This window comes from Cyanistes caeruleus, chromosome 37 (assembly GCF_971803275.1).
Source record: "Cyanistes caeruleus chromosome 37, bCyaCae1.hap1.1, whole genome shotgun sequence".
Taxonomy (NCBI): Eukaryota; Metazoa; Chordata; class Aves; order Passeriformes; family Paridae; genus Cyanistes; species Cyanistes caeruleus.
The window spans coordinates 911,614-927,011 of record NC_141738.1 but is presented as its reverse complement, the minus strand read 5'-3'; the positions used below and the strand labels follow the sequence as shown (position 1 = coordinate 927,011).

The 15,398-nt window shown below is 64.5% G+C and overlaps 2 protein-coding genes across 3 annotated transcripts; one reads left to right on the top strand and one right to left on the bottom strand.

The window, feature by feature from the left end:
- Positions 1–35: 35 nt before the first annotated feature.
- Positions 36–11,660, bottom strand: SLC2A4 (solute carrier family 2 member 4). Of its 2 annotated transcripts, none has more exons than XM_086871811.1 (11): positions 10,897–11,660; positions 8,963–9,157; positions 6,494–6,654; positions 6,027–6,151; positions 5,621–5,736; positions 4,705–4,864; positions 3,989–4,170; positions 3,048–3,152; positions 2,602–2,697; positions 1,430–1,633; positions 36–429 (listed from the first exon to the last, which is right to left on the bottom strand). In XM_086871811.1, the coding sequence occupies exons 1-11, from the start codon at positions 10,933–10,935 to the stop codon at positions 226–228; spliced, it is 1,587 nt and encodes a 528-aa protein (XP_086727937.1). In that variant the 5' UTR covers positions 10,936–11,660; the 3' UTR covers positions 36–225. The 2 variants fall into 2 exon arrangements, with proteins under 2 accessions (XP_086727937.1, XP_086727939.1); XM_086871813.1 differs by having other exon boundaries at positions 8,963–9,109; positions 10,897–11,656.
- A 642-nt stretch (positions 11,661–12,302) lies between these two features.
- On the top strand, positions 12,303–15,347 carry RNASEK (ribonuclease K). Its single transcript, XM_086871898.1, has 3 exons — positions 12,303–12,600; positions 13,997–14,076; positions 15,040–15,347. The coding sequence occupies exons 1-3, from the start codon at positions 12,523–12,525 to the stop codon at positions 15,176–15,178; spliced, it is 297 nt and encodes a 98-aa protein (XP_086728024.1). The 5' UTR covers positions 12,303–12,522; the 3' UTR covers positions 15,179–15,347.
- Positions 15,348–15,398: the final 51 nt, after the last annotated feature.

The window sequence follows — 15,398 nt, the reverse complement described above, 5'->3', positions numbered from 1 at the left end:
AGTCCCCCCCCAAATTTTGGGGACCAACCAACGCCTGACGTGCCCTCACCTTTTATTTACAACCGGGACGGGGGGGAAACCCCAAAAAATCCCCCAAAAATCCCAAAATCCTCCCAAAATCCCACCCCTGAACCGCGAAAAAAAAACCCCAAAAAAACCCCAAAAAAATCGTCCCTAAAGCGCCCCCCCCCAAAAAAAAACCCCCAAAAAATTTTGGGGGGCCCCTCAGGGCTCCTCTTGGCTGGCCAAGCACTGCAGCTCCGTGTCCTTCTCGGGGGGGCCCAGCAGGGCGGCGGGGGGCGGATTTTGGGGGTCCCCCGAGCCGGGGAAGGGGCGGCCGCGGGTTTCGGGGAGCAGCAGGAAGGTGAAGAGGGCGAAGCCCCCCAGGAGCCCCCCGAAAAGGAGGAAGACGAAGGGGCCGAGGGCATCCTGGGAGGGGAAAATAAGGGGGGAAAAAATGAGGATTTTGGGGGTTTTGTGAGTGAGCACGTGGGAAAATAGAAACCCCCAAAATTCCCCAAAAATCTCACAAATTCTGTTGAAAATTTCCCCTCCTCGGGTACCTGAAGGGAGGGGGAGGCCATGGCCACACCCAAAACACCCCAAAATCCCCCAAAACACCCCAAAATCCCCCTTAAATCCCAAGAACTGCCCTCCCAAACTCCCTCCCATGGGCAGCTGGGTAGCCAAAACCCCCCAAAACCCCCCAAAATCCCCCCAAATCCCCCAAAATTCCTCAAACCACCCCCAAATCCCTTCCCCAGGTACCTGGGGACCCAAAATCCCCCCAAATCCCCCCAAAATTCCCCCAAATCCCCCCAAATCCCTTCCCCAGGTACCTGGGGACCCAAAACCCCGTGGAGACCCCCCAAAATCCAAAAAAAATCCCCCCAAATCCCCTCCTCGGGTACCTGAAGGGAGGGGGAGGCCATGGCCACACCCTAAACACCCCAAAATCCCCCTTAAATCCTGAAAATTTCCCTCCAAACTCCCTCCCACGGGCACTTGGGATCCCAAAACACCCCAAAACCCCCTGGAGACCCCCCAAAACCCCCCAAAATCCCCACAAATCCCCTCCCCGGGTACCTGCAGGGCAGGGAAGGCCATGGCCACACCCAAACTATCCCTTAAAACCCCAAATCTGCCCCCAGAACCCCCCCAAATCCCACGCCCATGGGCACCTGGGAACCCAAAACTCCCCAAAACCCCCTGGAGACCCCCCAAAACCCCCCCAGACCCCCTCCCCGGGTACCTGCAGGGAGGGGAAGGCCATGGCCACACCCAAACCAATCCCAAAATCCCCCTTAAATCCCAAAACCTGCCCCCCACAACCCCCTCCCACGGGCACCTGGGGGCCCAAAACACCCCAAAACCCCCTGGTGACCCCCCAAAACCCCCCAAAATCCCCCCAGACCCCCTCCCCGGGTACCTGCAGGGCAGGGAAGGCCATGGCCACGGCCGTGTTGCTGGCCCAGTTGACGAGTCCGGCCAGGGCCAGCGCGGCCCCGCGGGGCCCCGGGGGGAAGAGTTCGGCCCCCACGAACCAGGGGAGGGGTCCCGGACCCACCGCGAAAAACCCCACAAAGGCCAGGGCGGCCCCCAGAGCCAGAGCGCCCCAAACCGGACCCCCGAGCTGGGAAAGGGGGACCCCGAAAGTCAGAGGGAGGGGGGACCCCGAAAATCGAGGGGAGAGGGAAAATGGAGAGGAAAATTGGGGATTTTGGGGAGTTTTGGGTAGAAATGGGGGAAATTTGGGAATGGGGAGGGGGATTTTGAGGGGCTGGGGGTGTTCTGGAACTCCGTCAGGAAGGGAAACCCAAGCTGGGAAATTGGGACCCCGAAAGTCAGAGGGAGGAGGGACCCCGAAAATCACGTGGAGAGGGGAAATGGAGAGGAAAATTTGGGGATTTTGGGGAGTTTTGGGTAGAAATGGGGGAAATTTGGGGATGCAGAGGGCGATTTTGGGGAGCTGGAGATGTTGGGGATTCCGCCAAGAAGGGAACCCCGAGCTGGGAAAGGGGGACCCCGAAAGTCAGAGGGAGGAGGGACCCCAAAAATCGAGGGGAGAGGGGAAATGGAGAGGAAAATTGGGGATTTTGGGGAGTTTTGGGTAGAAATGGGGGAAATTTGGGGATGGGGAGGGGGATTCTGAGGGGCAGAGGGTGTTTTGGAACTCCCCCAGAAAGGGAACCCTGAGCTGGGAAAGGGGAACCCCAAAAGTCAGAGGGAGGGGGGACCCCGAAAATCACAAGGAGAGGGGAAAGAGAGAAAGGAAAATTGAGGATTTGGGGGTTTTTGGGGGGAAATGGGGGAAATTTGGGGATGAGGAGGAGGGGTTTGGGGGACTGGGGGTGTTGAGGACCCCACCCAGAAAGGAACTGTGCAGGTGGGAAAGGGGAGACCCCAAAAACGAGGGTGAGGGGGGACCCCGAAAATCGTGGGTGGGATGGGGGGAGAAATGGGGAATATTGGGGTGAATTTGGGGGTTCAGGGCTGGATTTGGGGGGGGTTCAGGTGGAGTTTGGGGGGCTCAGGGTGGAGTTTGGGATTTGGGGGCGGGGTCCAGGTGGATTTTAGGGTCCCCCACCCCCCCCAGCTCACCTTGAGGGCCACGCCCAGGGTGGCGGCGCACGCCATCATTCCCAGGAGCCCCACGAGCTGCAGCAGCCGGCGCCCCGCCCGCTCCACCAGCACCACCTGAAGGGGCGGGGCTTCAGACGAGGCCACGCCCACACCGGGCCACGCCCACCGAGGAGACCCCACCCCATCACCAAACCCCTCCTCCCCAGGAACGCACCCCGGGGTCATCCTACCCCCTGAGGACCACGCCCACCATGAGACCCCACCCACCATGGGACTCCACCCACCCTAAAATGAGACCATTCCCCCTCAGGGCCACACCCAAGAGACCACGCCCACAATGAGACCCCTCCCTCTGTGACCACACCCACCCAGAAGTCTCCACCCCATCAGGACCACGCCCAGCCCGGGTTACCCCACCCCCCATCCCCAGGTGCTCTGTGGGCGTGGCCGTGGGCGTGGCTCACCGACAGGGCGGTGGCGGCCACGTTGACCACGCCCGTGCCGATGGTGCCGACGGCCGGGTCCTGTAGCCCCGCCCCCTCAAAGATGGATGTCGAGTAGTAAAAGATCTGGGGAGGGAGAGGGGCGTGGTCAGCAGAAGGACACGCCTCTTCAAGCCACGCCCCCATGGCCACACCCCAAACCTCCCTAATCCCATTGGGCCACACCCTCATGGCCACGCCCTGTCCCAAACGAACCACGCCCATGAGACTCCTCCCCTTTAGGCCCTTCCCCTTTGACCATGCCCCTAACGGCTCCATCCCATTAAGCCCCGCCCCCTTTTTAAGCTCCACCCCCTCATTCTGCCTGTGACCCCGCCTCTTTGGGCCCTGTTAAGCTCCGCCCAATCAGTGATCATTGAGATCTGCATTTTGTCTTTTCTCATAAGCCACTCCCATTTTTCCACAGACCACACCCCTTTTCCCATAAACCCCGCCCATTTTCCCATTTTTGGAGTTGTTTTTCCCGTTTTTACCGCGTTTATCCCCGAGAGCTGCTGCGCCAGCTGCAGCCCCAGGGTGACGCTCATGGCCACGCCCCTTTCCTGTGAAACCACGCCCATTTCCCCACAAACCCCGCCCGTTTTCCCATTTTTGGAGTTGTTTTTCCCGTTTTTACCGCGTTTATCCCCGAGAGCTGCTGCGCCAGCTGCAGCCCCAGGGTGACGCTCATGGCCACGCCCCTTTCCTGTGAAACCACGCCCATTTCCCCACAAACTCCGCCCATTTTCCCATGTTTGGAGTTGTTTTTCCCATTTTTACCGCGTTTATCCCCGAGAGCTGCTGCGCCAGCTGCAGCCCCAGGGTGACGCTCATGGCCACGCCCCTTTTCTGTGAAACCACGCCCATTTCCCCACAAACCCCGCCCGTTTTCCCATTTTTGGAGTTGTTTTTCCCGTTTTTACCGCGTTTATCCCCGAGAGCTGCTGCGCCAGCTGCAGCCCCAGGGTGACGATCAGCGGCTGCCGGTACCGGCGGCTCCGCAGCAGCTCCAGCAGCCCCACCCTGGGGGCGGGGCCTCGGCCAAGCTCCGCCTCCAGCGCTGCCAGCCCCGCCTCCGCCGCCGGCCCGGCCAATCGCGACAGGCCTGGGGGAAAGGGGAGGGGCTTGTCGTGATAGGGGCGGTAGAATGGGGGGGAGGGGAGGAGGAGGAAGAGGAAGAGGAAGGGGAAGGGGAAGGGGAAGGGGAAGAGGAAGAGGAAGGATCAGTGAGGGTGAGGAAGAGGAGGATGGGATGGAGGAAGGAGAGGAAATTGAGGAGGAGGATGAAGGTGAGGAGGAGGAGGAGGAGGAAGAATTGGGATGGAGGAAAAGAAGGACAAGGGGGATCAAGGAGGAAGATGAAGATGGGGAGGAAGAGGATGAAGGGGAGGAGGACAAGGAGGAATCACGAGGAAGATTAAGGGGAGGAGGAGGAGGAGGAGGATGAGGATGAAGCTCAGGAGGAAGAACCGGGATGGAGGAAGAGGAAGAGGAAGGCCGGGAGGAAGAGCAGGCACGGAGGAAGAGGAAAACCCGGGAGAGAGGAAGAGGAGGGCGGCGGGGACGGAGGAAGGCGGGGCGGGAGGGGCCGGGGCAGGGCGGGGGAGCGGCCCCGCGAGGCCGAAGGCTCCGCACTCACCGCGGCGAGCGCGGCCGCGCTGGCCCCGGGCCAGCAGGAACCGGGGGCTCTCGGGACACAGCGGCAGCAGCAGCAGCTGCAGCGCCGCCGGCAGCAGCCCCGCCCCGAACAGCGCCGGCCACGCCGCCGGCGTCCCCAGCAGCGCCCGCAGCCCCAGCACCTGCGGGGGAGGCGCGATATCCCGCGATATCCCGCGATATCGCGCGATATCCCGCGATCGGCCCCCAGAAAGGGGCGATACGCCGCCGCAAACAGCGCTATGTCGCGATAGAGCCCCGGAGCTTGCGCTCTATCGTGGCGGGAAGGGCCGTGTCGCGATGTGTCGCCTCCCGGGGATCCCCAAAATCCCCTCAGGACCCCCCAGCCCTGAGCCCAAATCCTCCCAGGACCCCTCAAGACCCTCAAGTCTCCTCCGAGTTCCCGCCCCTCCCCCTTAGGCCCCGCCCACCAGGCCCCTCCCAGGTAAACCACGCCCGCTAAGGCCACGCCCACCTTCTGCCTCCACCCACCCGCACCCCCAAGACACCAAAGGGTCCCCAAGACCCCCAAAGGCCCCGCCCTCTTAAGCCCCGCCCCCACCGACCCCGACCTCGTTAAGCCACACCCAGTCATTAGGCCACGCCCACCCCGGGATGAAACCACGTGGTTCCCCAGTGGCCCCGCCCATTCAAGCCCCGCCCATCCCCCGAGGCTCCGCCCACCGGGTCCCCAATGACATCGAAATGTCCCCACCTGGGACCCCCCTCCCTCAGTCCCCGCCCCACCGACCCCTCCCAATCAAGCCCCGCCCTCTCCAGCCACACCCACCCTCAAGCCCCGCCCACCCACCCCCTCAGAACGATCCCCCACTGCTCCCCAACGCCCCCAACCGAGCCCCGCCCCCTGAAGCCCCGCCCACCCGCCAGGCCCCGCCCACCTGCGCCGCCAGGATGCCGAGGACGATCCCGAGCTGGTGCAGGGTCCCCAGAGCCCCCCGGAGCCGCAGCGGCGCCACCTCGCCCACGTAGAGCGGCACCAGCACCGACACCAGCCCTGAGGGGCGGGGTCAGACCGGGACACGCCCCCACACTGGGAAAGGCCACGCCCACATACAGGGCACGCCCCATAAACCCAGACCACGCCCCCAAATAGACAGGCCACGCCCCTCACAGAGTGAGGCCACGCCCCATAAATGCAGACCATGCCCCACACAAACAGGCCACACCCACCACAGTGACAGGCCACGCCCCATAAATGCAGGCCACACCCCACACAGACAGGCCATGCCCCATAGCCAAGCCACGCCTCCATAGCCAAGCCACGCCCCCAGCTGAGGGCAGTACCTGAGTAGGCGCCCACGACGAAGCGGCCGAGGATGATGAGGGTGTAGGTGGGGCCCAGTTTGGCCCCGCCCATCAGGGCCCCGCCCACCACAGCCAGGCCATTGGTGGCCAATAGGGCGCCTTTCCTGCGAGAGGGGGAGGGAAAGGGGCGTGGCCACGTGACCACACCCACCCTGGTATGCTGTGGTCTGGTCTGTGAGGCCACACCCCTTTAAGCACCAACCCTTTAGGCCCCACCCCAATTCCCCATTAATCCACACCCTGATCATTACTATTCCCATGGGCCCGCCCCTTTAAGACACACCACGCCCCTTTAGGCTCCACCCACTTGACCACACCCCATTATGCCCCACCCACTTCCCCAAGTCTTTAATCCACACCCAATCAAGCCTCGCCCACAGCCCCTCCCTGCTAAGCCCCGCCCCTCCCAGAAAAGCCCCGCCCCCACTAAGCCCCGCCCCCTTTACCTGCCCAGCCTCTCGGCCATGGCCCCGCCCGCCAGGGCCGTGCCCATCCCCCCCACCGAGAAGATGGCGACCGACAGCGCCCAGAGCAGGGAGATGGTCTGGGGGGGCGGGGGGGACCCCCAGCGCCGCGCCCACGTCGCGTTGTACTCCCCTTCCAGGACCTGCGGGGCGGGGGGGACACAGGCTGGGGAGGGGGCGGCCGGACTGGGACCCCCACCCAGGAACCGGTTTGTGTCCAATGAGGAGAACGAATTTGGGGAGGGGGCGTTCACTCAGGGGACCCCCCCCCCCCCAGGGACCGGTTTGTGTCCAATGAGGAGCCTGAATTTGGGGAGGGGGCTCCCAATCAGGGACCCCCCCCAGGGACTGGTTTGTGTCCAATGAGGAGAACGAATTTGGGGAGGGGGGTCCCAATCAGGGACCCCCCCCAGGGACTGGTTTGTGTCCAATGAGGAGAACGAATTTGGGGAGGGGGCGTTCAGACAGGGACCCCACCCAGGAGCGGTTTGTGTCCGAATTTGGGGAGGGGGCGTCCACTCAGGGAACCCCCCCAAGGGACTGGTTTGTGTCCAATGGGGCACCCGAATTTGGGGAGGGGGCGTCCAGGCAGGGAACCACCCCGGACCGGTTTGCGCCCGAATTTGGGGAGGGGGCTCCCACCCAGGGACCGGTTTGTGGAGGAGGGACCCCCCTAATGAGGAGCCCGAATTTGGGGAGGGGGCGTCCAGACTGGGACCCCACCCAGGACCGGTTTGTGGAGGAGAGACCCCCCCTAATGGGGGGCCGGAATTTGGGGAGGGGGCTCCCAATCATGGACCCCCCCCCGGGACTGGTTTGTGTCCAATGAGGAGCCCGAATTTGGGGAGGGGGCGTCCAGGAACGGACCCCCCCCCCCGGACCAGTTTTCACCCGAATTTGGGGAGGGGGCTCCCACACAAGGACCCCCCCAGGGACCGGTTTGTGGAGGAGGGACCCCCCTAATGAGGAGCCCGAATTTGGGGAGGGGGCGTCCAGACAAGGACTCCCCCAGGGACTGGTTTGAACTCAATGGAGCACCTGAATTTGGGGAGGGGGCGCCCAGACTGGGAACCCCCCCCGGACCGGTTTGCACCCGAATTTGGGGAGGGGGCGCTGGAATTTGGGGAGGGGGCGCTGGAATTTGGGGAGGGGGCGTCCAGGCACGGACCCCCCCCCCCGGACCAGTTTGCGCCCGAATTTGGGGAGGGGGCGTCCACTCAGGGACCCCCCCCAGGGACCGATTTGTGCCCACTGAGGCACCCGAATTTGGGGAGGGGGCGCCCGTGGGTGGGGGGCACCCGAATTTGGGGAGGGGGCGCCCACCCAGGGACCCCCGGGGTTTTTTGGGGTCATTCCAGGGAATTTTGGGACCCTCCCGAAATTTGGGATCCCGCAGAGGTTTGGGAACCCCACGGGGGGGTCTGGGGGCTTTTGGGGGGATTCCCTCGGGGTCTTGGGGGTTCCCTCGTGACCCGGGGGGTCCCCCCGAGATTTTTGGGGTCCCCCCCGGGGTTTTTGGGGTTCCCCCTGAGGTTTTGGGGTCCCCCAAGGGATTTTGGGGTCCCTCCCGACATTTGGGATCCCGCAGCGGTTTGGGGGCGTCCCCCTCATTTTGGGGGGATTCCCTCGGGGTCTGGGGGGTTCCCTCGTGACCCGAGGGGTCTCCCCGAGATTTTGGGGTCCCCCACGAGGTTTTTGGGGTCCCTTCTGAGGTTTTGGGGTCCCCCAAGGGATTTTGGGGTCCCTCCCGACATTTGGGACCCCTCCCGACATTTGGGATCCCGCAGCGGTCTGGGGGCTTCTCCCTCATTTTGGGGGGATTCCCTCGGGGTCTGGGGGGTTCCCTCGTAATCCGGGGGGTCCCCCCGAGATTTTGGGGGTCCCCCCGAAGTTTTTGGGGTCCCCCGGGAGGTTTTGGGGTCCCCCGGGAGGTTTTGGGACCCCTCCCGACATTTGGGATCCCGCAGTGGTCTGGGGGCTTCTCCCTCATTTGGGGGGGATTCCCTCGGGGTCTGGGGGCTTCTCTTGTGACGCGAGGGGTCCCCCCGAGGTTTTGGGGTCCCCCCCGGGGTTTTTGGGGTCCCCCGGGAGGTTTTGGGGTCCCCCGGGAGGTTTTGGGACCCCTCCCGACATTTGGGATCCCGCAGCGGTTTGGGGGCTTCCCCCTCATTTTGGGGGGATTCCCTCGGGGTCTGGGGGGTTCCCTCGTGACCCGAGGGGTCCCCCCGAGGTTTTGGGGTCCCCCCCGGGGTTTTTGGGGTCCCCCGGGAGGTTTTGGGGTCCCCCGGGAGGTTTTGGGACCCCTCCCGACATTTGGGATCCCGCAGCGGTTTGGGGGCTTCCCCCTCATTTTGGGGGGATTCCCTCGGGGTCTGGGGGGTTCCCTCGTGACCCGAGGGGTCCCCCCGAGGTTTTGGGGTCCCCCCCGGGGTTTTTGGGGTCCCCCGGTACCTTTTGGGGCGCGTTGATGACCCCGATGTGGAAGCCGAAGCTGAGCGAGCTGAGCGAGGCCGCGAACACGGTCAGGGCCAGGGCGGGGGTCAGCGCGGGGGGCGGCGGGGACCCCCCCGGGCCCGAGGGGAGACCCCCCTCATCCTCCTGGGGGGGCACGGGGGGGGTCAGGGCGGGGGGGACCCCCCAAAATTCCTGGGAAGGGGAAAAAAATGGGGGGAACCCCCCCCCTTAAATCCCGGGGTTGGGGGGGAGGGGGAATGGGGGAGGGGTCTCGTCATCCTGGGGGGGGTTTGGGGGGGTTTGGGGACCCCCCCTGATCTTCCTGGGAGGGGTCAGGGTGGGGGGGACCCCCCAAAATTCCTGGGAAGGGGAAAAAAATGGGGGGAACCCCCCCTAAATTCCCTCCCCCTCCTCAAATAGCGGCAATGGGGGAGAACGGGGGGAGGGGTTTTGTCCTCCTTGGGGGGGTTTGGGGGGCACTGGGGGGGTTTGGAGGAGTTTGGGGGGTTGGGGGGACCCCCCGATCTTCCTGGGAGGGGTCAGGGTGGGGGGGACACCCCAAAATTCCTGGGAAGGGGAAAAAAGGGGGGAACCCCCCCCCCCTTAAATCCCGGGGTTGGGGGGGAGGGGGAATGGGGGAGGGGTCTCGTCCTCTTGGGGGGGTTTGGGGGGGTTTGGGGACCCCCCCGATCTTCCTGGGAGGGGTCAGGGTGGGGGGGACCCCCCAAAATTCCTGGGAAGGGGAAAAAAATGGGGGGAACCCCCCCTAAATCCCCTCCCCCTCCTCAAATAGCGGCAATGGGGGAGAACGGGGGGAGGGGTTTTGTCCTCCTTGGGGGGGTTTGGGGGGCACTGGGGGGGTTTGGAGGAGTTTGGGGGGTTGGGGGGACCCCCCGATCTTCCTGGGAGGGGTCAGGGTGGGGGGGACACCCCAAAATTCCTGGGAAGGGGAAAAAAGGGGGGAACCCCCCCCCCCTTAAATCCCGGGGTTGGGGGGGAGGGGGAATGGGGGAGGGGTCTCGTCCTCTTGGGGGGGTTTGGGGGGGTTTGGGGACCCCCCCGATCTTCCTGGGAGGGGTCAGGGTGGGGGGGACCCCCCAAAATTCCTGGGAAGGGGAAAAAAATGGGGGGAACCCCCCCTAAATCCCCTCCCCCTCCTCAAATAGCGGCAATGGGGGAGAACGGGGGGAGGGGTTTTGTCCTCCTTGGGGGGGTTTGGGGGGCTCTGGGGGGGTTTGGAGGGGTTTGGGGGGTTGGGGGGACCCCCCGATCTTCCTGGGAGGGGTCAGGGTGGGGGGGACACCCCAAAATTCCTGGGAAGGGGAAAAAAGGGGGGAACCCCCCCCCTTAAATCCCGGGGTTGGGGGGGAGGGGGAATGGGGGAGGGGTCTCGTCCTCCTGGGGGGGGTTGGGGGGGTTTGGGGACCCCCCTGATCCTCCCGGGGGGGGTCAGAGTTTGGGGGACCCCCCCCCCGAACCCCTTTGGGGGGGGAATTCTGGAGTGGGGGAGGGGCAGGGTGGGCTGGGCGGGGGCGTGGCCAGGGCTCCACCCCTCCCCCACCCCCCTCACACCCCCGCCCCGCCCCCAAGAGGGGCTCGGACCGCCCCTCCCCCCACCCCAGACCCTGGAGACCCCCGGGGTGGGGGAGGGGAGGGAGGGAAATCCCTGCTGGGGGAGGGGGAGGGGCGGCTCTATCGCGACATAAACCCCTCCCCCACCCTCCTGTCGCGACTTGGGAGAAAATTCCCCTTATTTGGGAAAGTCCTGGAAAAAACCGCGGGGGGGGTGGGGGGTGGGGGGAGGGGCCGGGAATTCCCGGAGGGAATTTGGGGCTCCCCGCCCCTCCCCCCACCCCCCAACCCCCAAATTCCCCCCTCCCCCACTCAGGACCCCCCTCCCCAAAAATCGCCCCTCCCCCACCCCCCGGTACCTCCTCCTCCTCCTGGATCTGCTGGAACCCCCTGGGCATGGGGGCGGTAATTAATGAATCGGCTAATTAGTTAATTAGTGGGGGGGAATTGATGGTGGGGGCCCCCCCGGTGGGGGGGGAGGGGTTGGAATGGGGCTGGGGGGGTTAATTAGGGGTTAATTAGAGGTTAATTAGGGGTCGGGGAGGTTAAAGGGGCAGGTGGGGGAATTAATGCGGGGGGTCAATTAAGGGTCGGGGGGTTAATTGGGGGTTAATGAGGGGTCGGAGGGTCCTGGGGGAGGATCGGGAGGTTAATTAAGGATTGATTAGGGGTTAATTAGGGGTCGGAGGGTCCAGGGGGGGATCGGGAGGTTAATTAAGATTTAATCAGAGGTTAATTAGTGGTCGGGGGATACCGAGGCAGTATCGGGGGGTTAATTAAGGACTAATTAGGAGTCGGAGGGTCTCGGGAGGTTAATTAAGGATTAACCAAAAGTTAATTAGAGGTCGGCGGGTCCCGGGAGAGGCTCGGGGAGTTAATTAAGAATTAATTAGCGGTTAATTAGGGGTTAATGAGGGGTCGGCAGGTCCCCGGGCAGGATCGGGAGGTTAATTAAGGACTAATTAGGGGTCAGTTGGGGGTCAGTTATTAAGGGGGGGGTCTCGCGGTGGGGGAGGGGGGGATGGGGAGGGGGAGGGGTCGGCGGGGAGGGGGGGGAGGGGCGGTTGAAGGGCGCCCCCCCGCGGCCGGGCGGAGGCGGCTCCGGAGGCGGCGGCGGCTCCGGGGGGTCCCGGGGGTCTGCGGAGCTCCGGGGGGCGCGGGGGGCGGGGCCAACGCAGGCCACACCCCCTTCCCCGACCACACCCACCCCGCCCCGACCACACCCCCTGGCCGTAGCCACGCCCCCTCCCTTCCCGGCCGGGTTTGAGGAGGGGGGGAGCCCCTCCCCCACCCCCCGCGCGGCCCGGGTTGACCCCGCGCCCCTCCCCCACCCGAATTCAGCCGGTTTTGCCCTAAAATAGAAATGGTGACGTCACCGCCCCTCCCCTCCCCCACGGCTCGAGGGAGGGGATCCCGGCCTGTCCCCGGGGGGGGGTGGGGGAGGGGCGGGCGCGTGCCGGGGCTATTTTTAGCGTCCCCCCCGAAATGTCACCTCAATGTGACCCTGGGGAGGGGGTGGGGGAGGGGCTTTTAAAGGGCCAGAGCCCCAATTTGGGAATCCGAACCCTTGGGGGGGAGGGAACACGTTGGGGACACCCCGGGGTGACTCGGTGACGTCGCCCCGTGACGTCACAGTTGGGGGGACACCCAGGGGACACCCAGGGGACACCGGGGACACGCGTGGGACGGGTGGGCGTGACCAAAACAGAGGCCACGCCCCCCAAACAGCCCCTCAGCCAATCAGCGCCTCACCCCGCCCCGCGCGCGGGGGAGCGACGGAGTGGGCGTGGCTACGAGGAAGGGCGTGGTTACGCACGGCGAGCAGGCGTGGCCACGTAAGGGGGCGTGGCTTCAGCCTGCTGCGCCGGCCCGGCCCCGCAGCAGCGGCTCCGGGAGCTCCGCGCGCTCCGAAAGCGCCGAAAAACGCCAAAAAACCCCTCAAAACTGCCCCAGAAAACCTTCCCGGGAACCCCCCCGAGCCCGCCATGGTGTCGCTGCTCTGCTGCGGGCCCAAGATGGCGGCCTGCGGGCTCGTCCTCAGCGCCTGGGGCGTCGTGATGCTGGTGAGGGGCTGAGGGGCCGTGAGGGGCTGAGGTGTCCTGAGGGGTTCTGAGGGGCCGTGAGGGGCTGAGGGGTCGTGAGGGGTCCTGAGGGGGTCGTGAGGGGTTCTGAGGGGGCCGTGAGGGAGCCAGGGGGGTCGTGAGGGGTCCTGGGGGGCCGTGAGGGGTCCTGGGGGGAGCTGTGAGGGGTCCTGGGGAGGCTGTGAGGGATCCTGGGGGGAGCTGTGAGGGGCCGGGGGTGTCGTGAGGGGCCGAGGGGGTTGTGAAGGGCTGAGGGGTCGTGGGGGCTTTGCAGAGGGTTTTGGGGGGCCTTGGAGAGGTTTTGGGAAGTCCAAGGTGGTTGGCAGAGGGTTCAGAGGGGTTTTGGGGGGGCTTGGAGGGGTTTTGGGGGGGCTTGGAGAGGTTTTGGGAAGTCCAAGGTGGTTGGCAGAGGGTTCAGAGGGGTTTTGGGGGGGCTTGGAGGGGTTTTGGGGGGGCTTGGAGGGGTTTTGGGGGGGTCTCTGTGGCGCTGATGGGGTTTGGGGGGGTCCTGAGGGACATGGAGTGGGATGGGAAAGGTCCTGGAAAGATTTGGGGGTCCCTCAAAGGGATTTGGGGGTCCTGAGGGTGTCTCGAAGGGATGTGGGTGGAATTTGGGGGTCCTGGGGGGGTCCCTTATGGGCCTGAGAAGGAATTTTGGGGGTTTTGGAGGGGTCCTGGGGAGGCTGGAAAAGGTTTTGGGGGGTCCTGTGTGGTTGGCAGAGGGTTCAGAGGGGTTTTGGGGGGTCTTGGAGGGGTTTTGGGGGGTCCTGTGTGGTTGGCAGAGGGTTCAGAGGGGTTTTGGGGGGTCTTGGAGGGGTTTTGGGGGGTCCTGTGTGGTTGGCAGAGGGTTCAGAGGGGTTTTGGGGGGTCTTGGAGGGGTTTTGGGGGGTCCCTGTGTGGTTGGCAGAGGGTTCAGAGGGGTTGTGGGGGGTCTTGGAGAGCTTTTGGGGGGTCCCTGTGGGGTTGGGGGTGTCCTGGGGGTCTCTCTGTGGGCTTGGGTGGGGGCTGGGAAATATTGGGGGGGGAACTGGGGGGGTTTTAGGGTCTGGGGGGGTCCCTGAGAGGTTTTGGGGGGGCTGGAGTGGACCACCAGAAGGGGCTGGGGTGTTTTTGGGGGGCTGAAGGGGCTTCAAACCCTCAGCAAATGTTGGGGAGACCCAACCCCCACCCCAAAAATCCACCCCCCCCAACCCCTCCCCCACCCCCCAACCCCTCCCCCACCCCCCAACTTCCCCTCAGCTGCCCCTGAGTCACCCCAAACCCCTCCCCCACCCCCAAAAACCACACCGGGGGGGGATGGGGCAGCTCGGGGGGAGGGGTCACTGCACCCCAAATCCCCTCGGGACCCCCCAAAAACCCCCCCGGGACCCCCCCCCAGGTGCTCCTGGGCATCTTTTTCAACGTCCACTCGGCCGTGCTGATCGAGGACGTGCCCTTCACTGAGGAGGACTTCAAGGAGTGAGGCTGGGGGGGATCTGGGGGGGATTTGGGGGTCCTGGGGGGGATTTGGGGGGCCCTGAGGGGGATTTGGGGGGAGTTTGGGGGTCCTGGGGGGGATCTGGGGGGAGCTGGGGGGGATTTGGGGGGTCCTGAGGGGCATCTGGGGGGAGTTTGGGGGTCCTGGGGGGGATTTGGGGGGTCCTGAGGGGGATTTGGGGGGTCCTGAGGGGCATCTGGGGGGAGTTTGGGGGTCCTGGGGGGGATTTGGGGGGTCCTGAGGGGGATTTGGGGGGAGTTTGGGGGTCCTGGGGGGGGGATTTGGGGGGAGCTGGGGGGGATTTGGGGGCCCTGAGGGGGATTTGGGGGGAGTTTGGGGGTCCTGGGGGGGATTTGGGGGGAGCTGGGGGGTCCCTGAGGGGAGTTTGGGGATCCTGGGGGTTCCCCAAAGGGGTTTGGGGGTCCTGGGGGGATTTGGGGGGGATTTGGGGGAAGTTTGACGATCCTGGGGGGATTTGGGGGTCCTGAGGGGGATTCGGGGGGAATTTTGGGGTCCCTGAGGGGGATTTGGGGGGAGTTTGAGGATCCTGGGGGGATTTGGGGGTCCTGGGGGGATCTGGGGGGACTTTGGGGGTACCTGAGGGGGATTTTGGGGGTCTTAGGGGTCCCTCAAATGGATTTGGGGGTCCTGGGCATCCTTGAGGGAAATTTTGGGGGGGTTTGGGGGTCCCTGGGAAGGTTCTGAGGGGATTTTGGGGGGAATTTGAGGAATTTTGGGGTCCCTGAGAGAGATTCGAGCGACTCCAGGTAATCCTGGGGGAATTTGGGGAAGATTTGAGGGAAATTTTGGCTCCAAACCCTCCCAAACCCCCTTTAACCACCCCAAAACTCCTTCAACCCCACCAAACACCCCCAATTCCCCCCCAAAAACCCCAAAATCTCCCCAAAATCCCCCCCAAAAATCCCATTTTTTGCCTCCCTCAGCGGCCCCGAGCGCATTTACGGCCTGTACGAGCAGGTCAGCTACAACTGCTTCATCGCCGCGGGGCTCTACGCGCTGCTGGGCGGCTTCTCCCTCTGCCAGACCCGCCTCAACAAGCGCAAGGAGTACATGGTGCGCTGACACCCCAAAACTCCCCTTTTTCACCCCAAAAAAAAAACCCCAAAATTCCCTTTTTTTTCCTCGTTTCCCAATACTCCGCCCCTCTCTCGGAGGACCAATTTTCTCCCGCCCGGAGCGACGCAGAGAAGTTTGGAGGGGTTGAAAGAATAAAGAGAGTTGTTGGATACTCGCGGCGAGGGTGGTTTTTGGATAAATTGGGGTTTTTTTGGGGTGAAAAATG

Excerpts from the sequence above, each read along its gene's own strand:
- SLC2A4 (XM_086871811.1), bottom strand. The coding sequence starts at position 10,935 with ATGCCCAGGGGGTTCCAGCAGATCCAGGAGGAGGAGGAG. Across the intron at positions 6,655-8,962 it reads TCATCAACGCGCCCCAAAAG|GTCCTGGAAGGGGAGTACAA; the intron begins GTACCGGGGGAC and ends CCCGCCCCGCAG. Across the intron at positions 4,865-5,620 it reads TCGGCATCCTGGCGGCGCAG|GTGCTGGGGCTGCGGGCGCT; the intron begins GTGGGCGGGGCC and ends CCTCCCCCGCAG.
- RNASEK (XM_086871898.1), top strand. The coding sequence starts at position 12,523 with ATGGTGTCGCTGCTCTGCTGCGGGCCCAAGATGGCGGCCTGCGGGCTC. Across the intron at positions 12,601-13,996 it reads CCTGGGGCGTCGTGATGCTG|GTGCTCCTGGGCATCTTTTT; the intron begins GTGAGGGGCTGA and ends ACCCCCCCCCAG. Across the intron at positions 14,077-15,039 it reads ACTGAGGAGGACTTCAAGGA|CGGCCCCGAGCGCATTTACG; the intron begins GTGAGGCTGGGG and ends TGCCTCCCTCAG.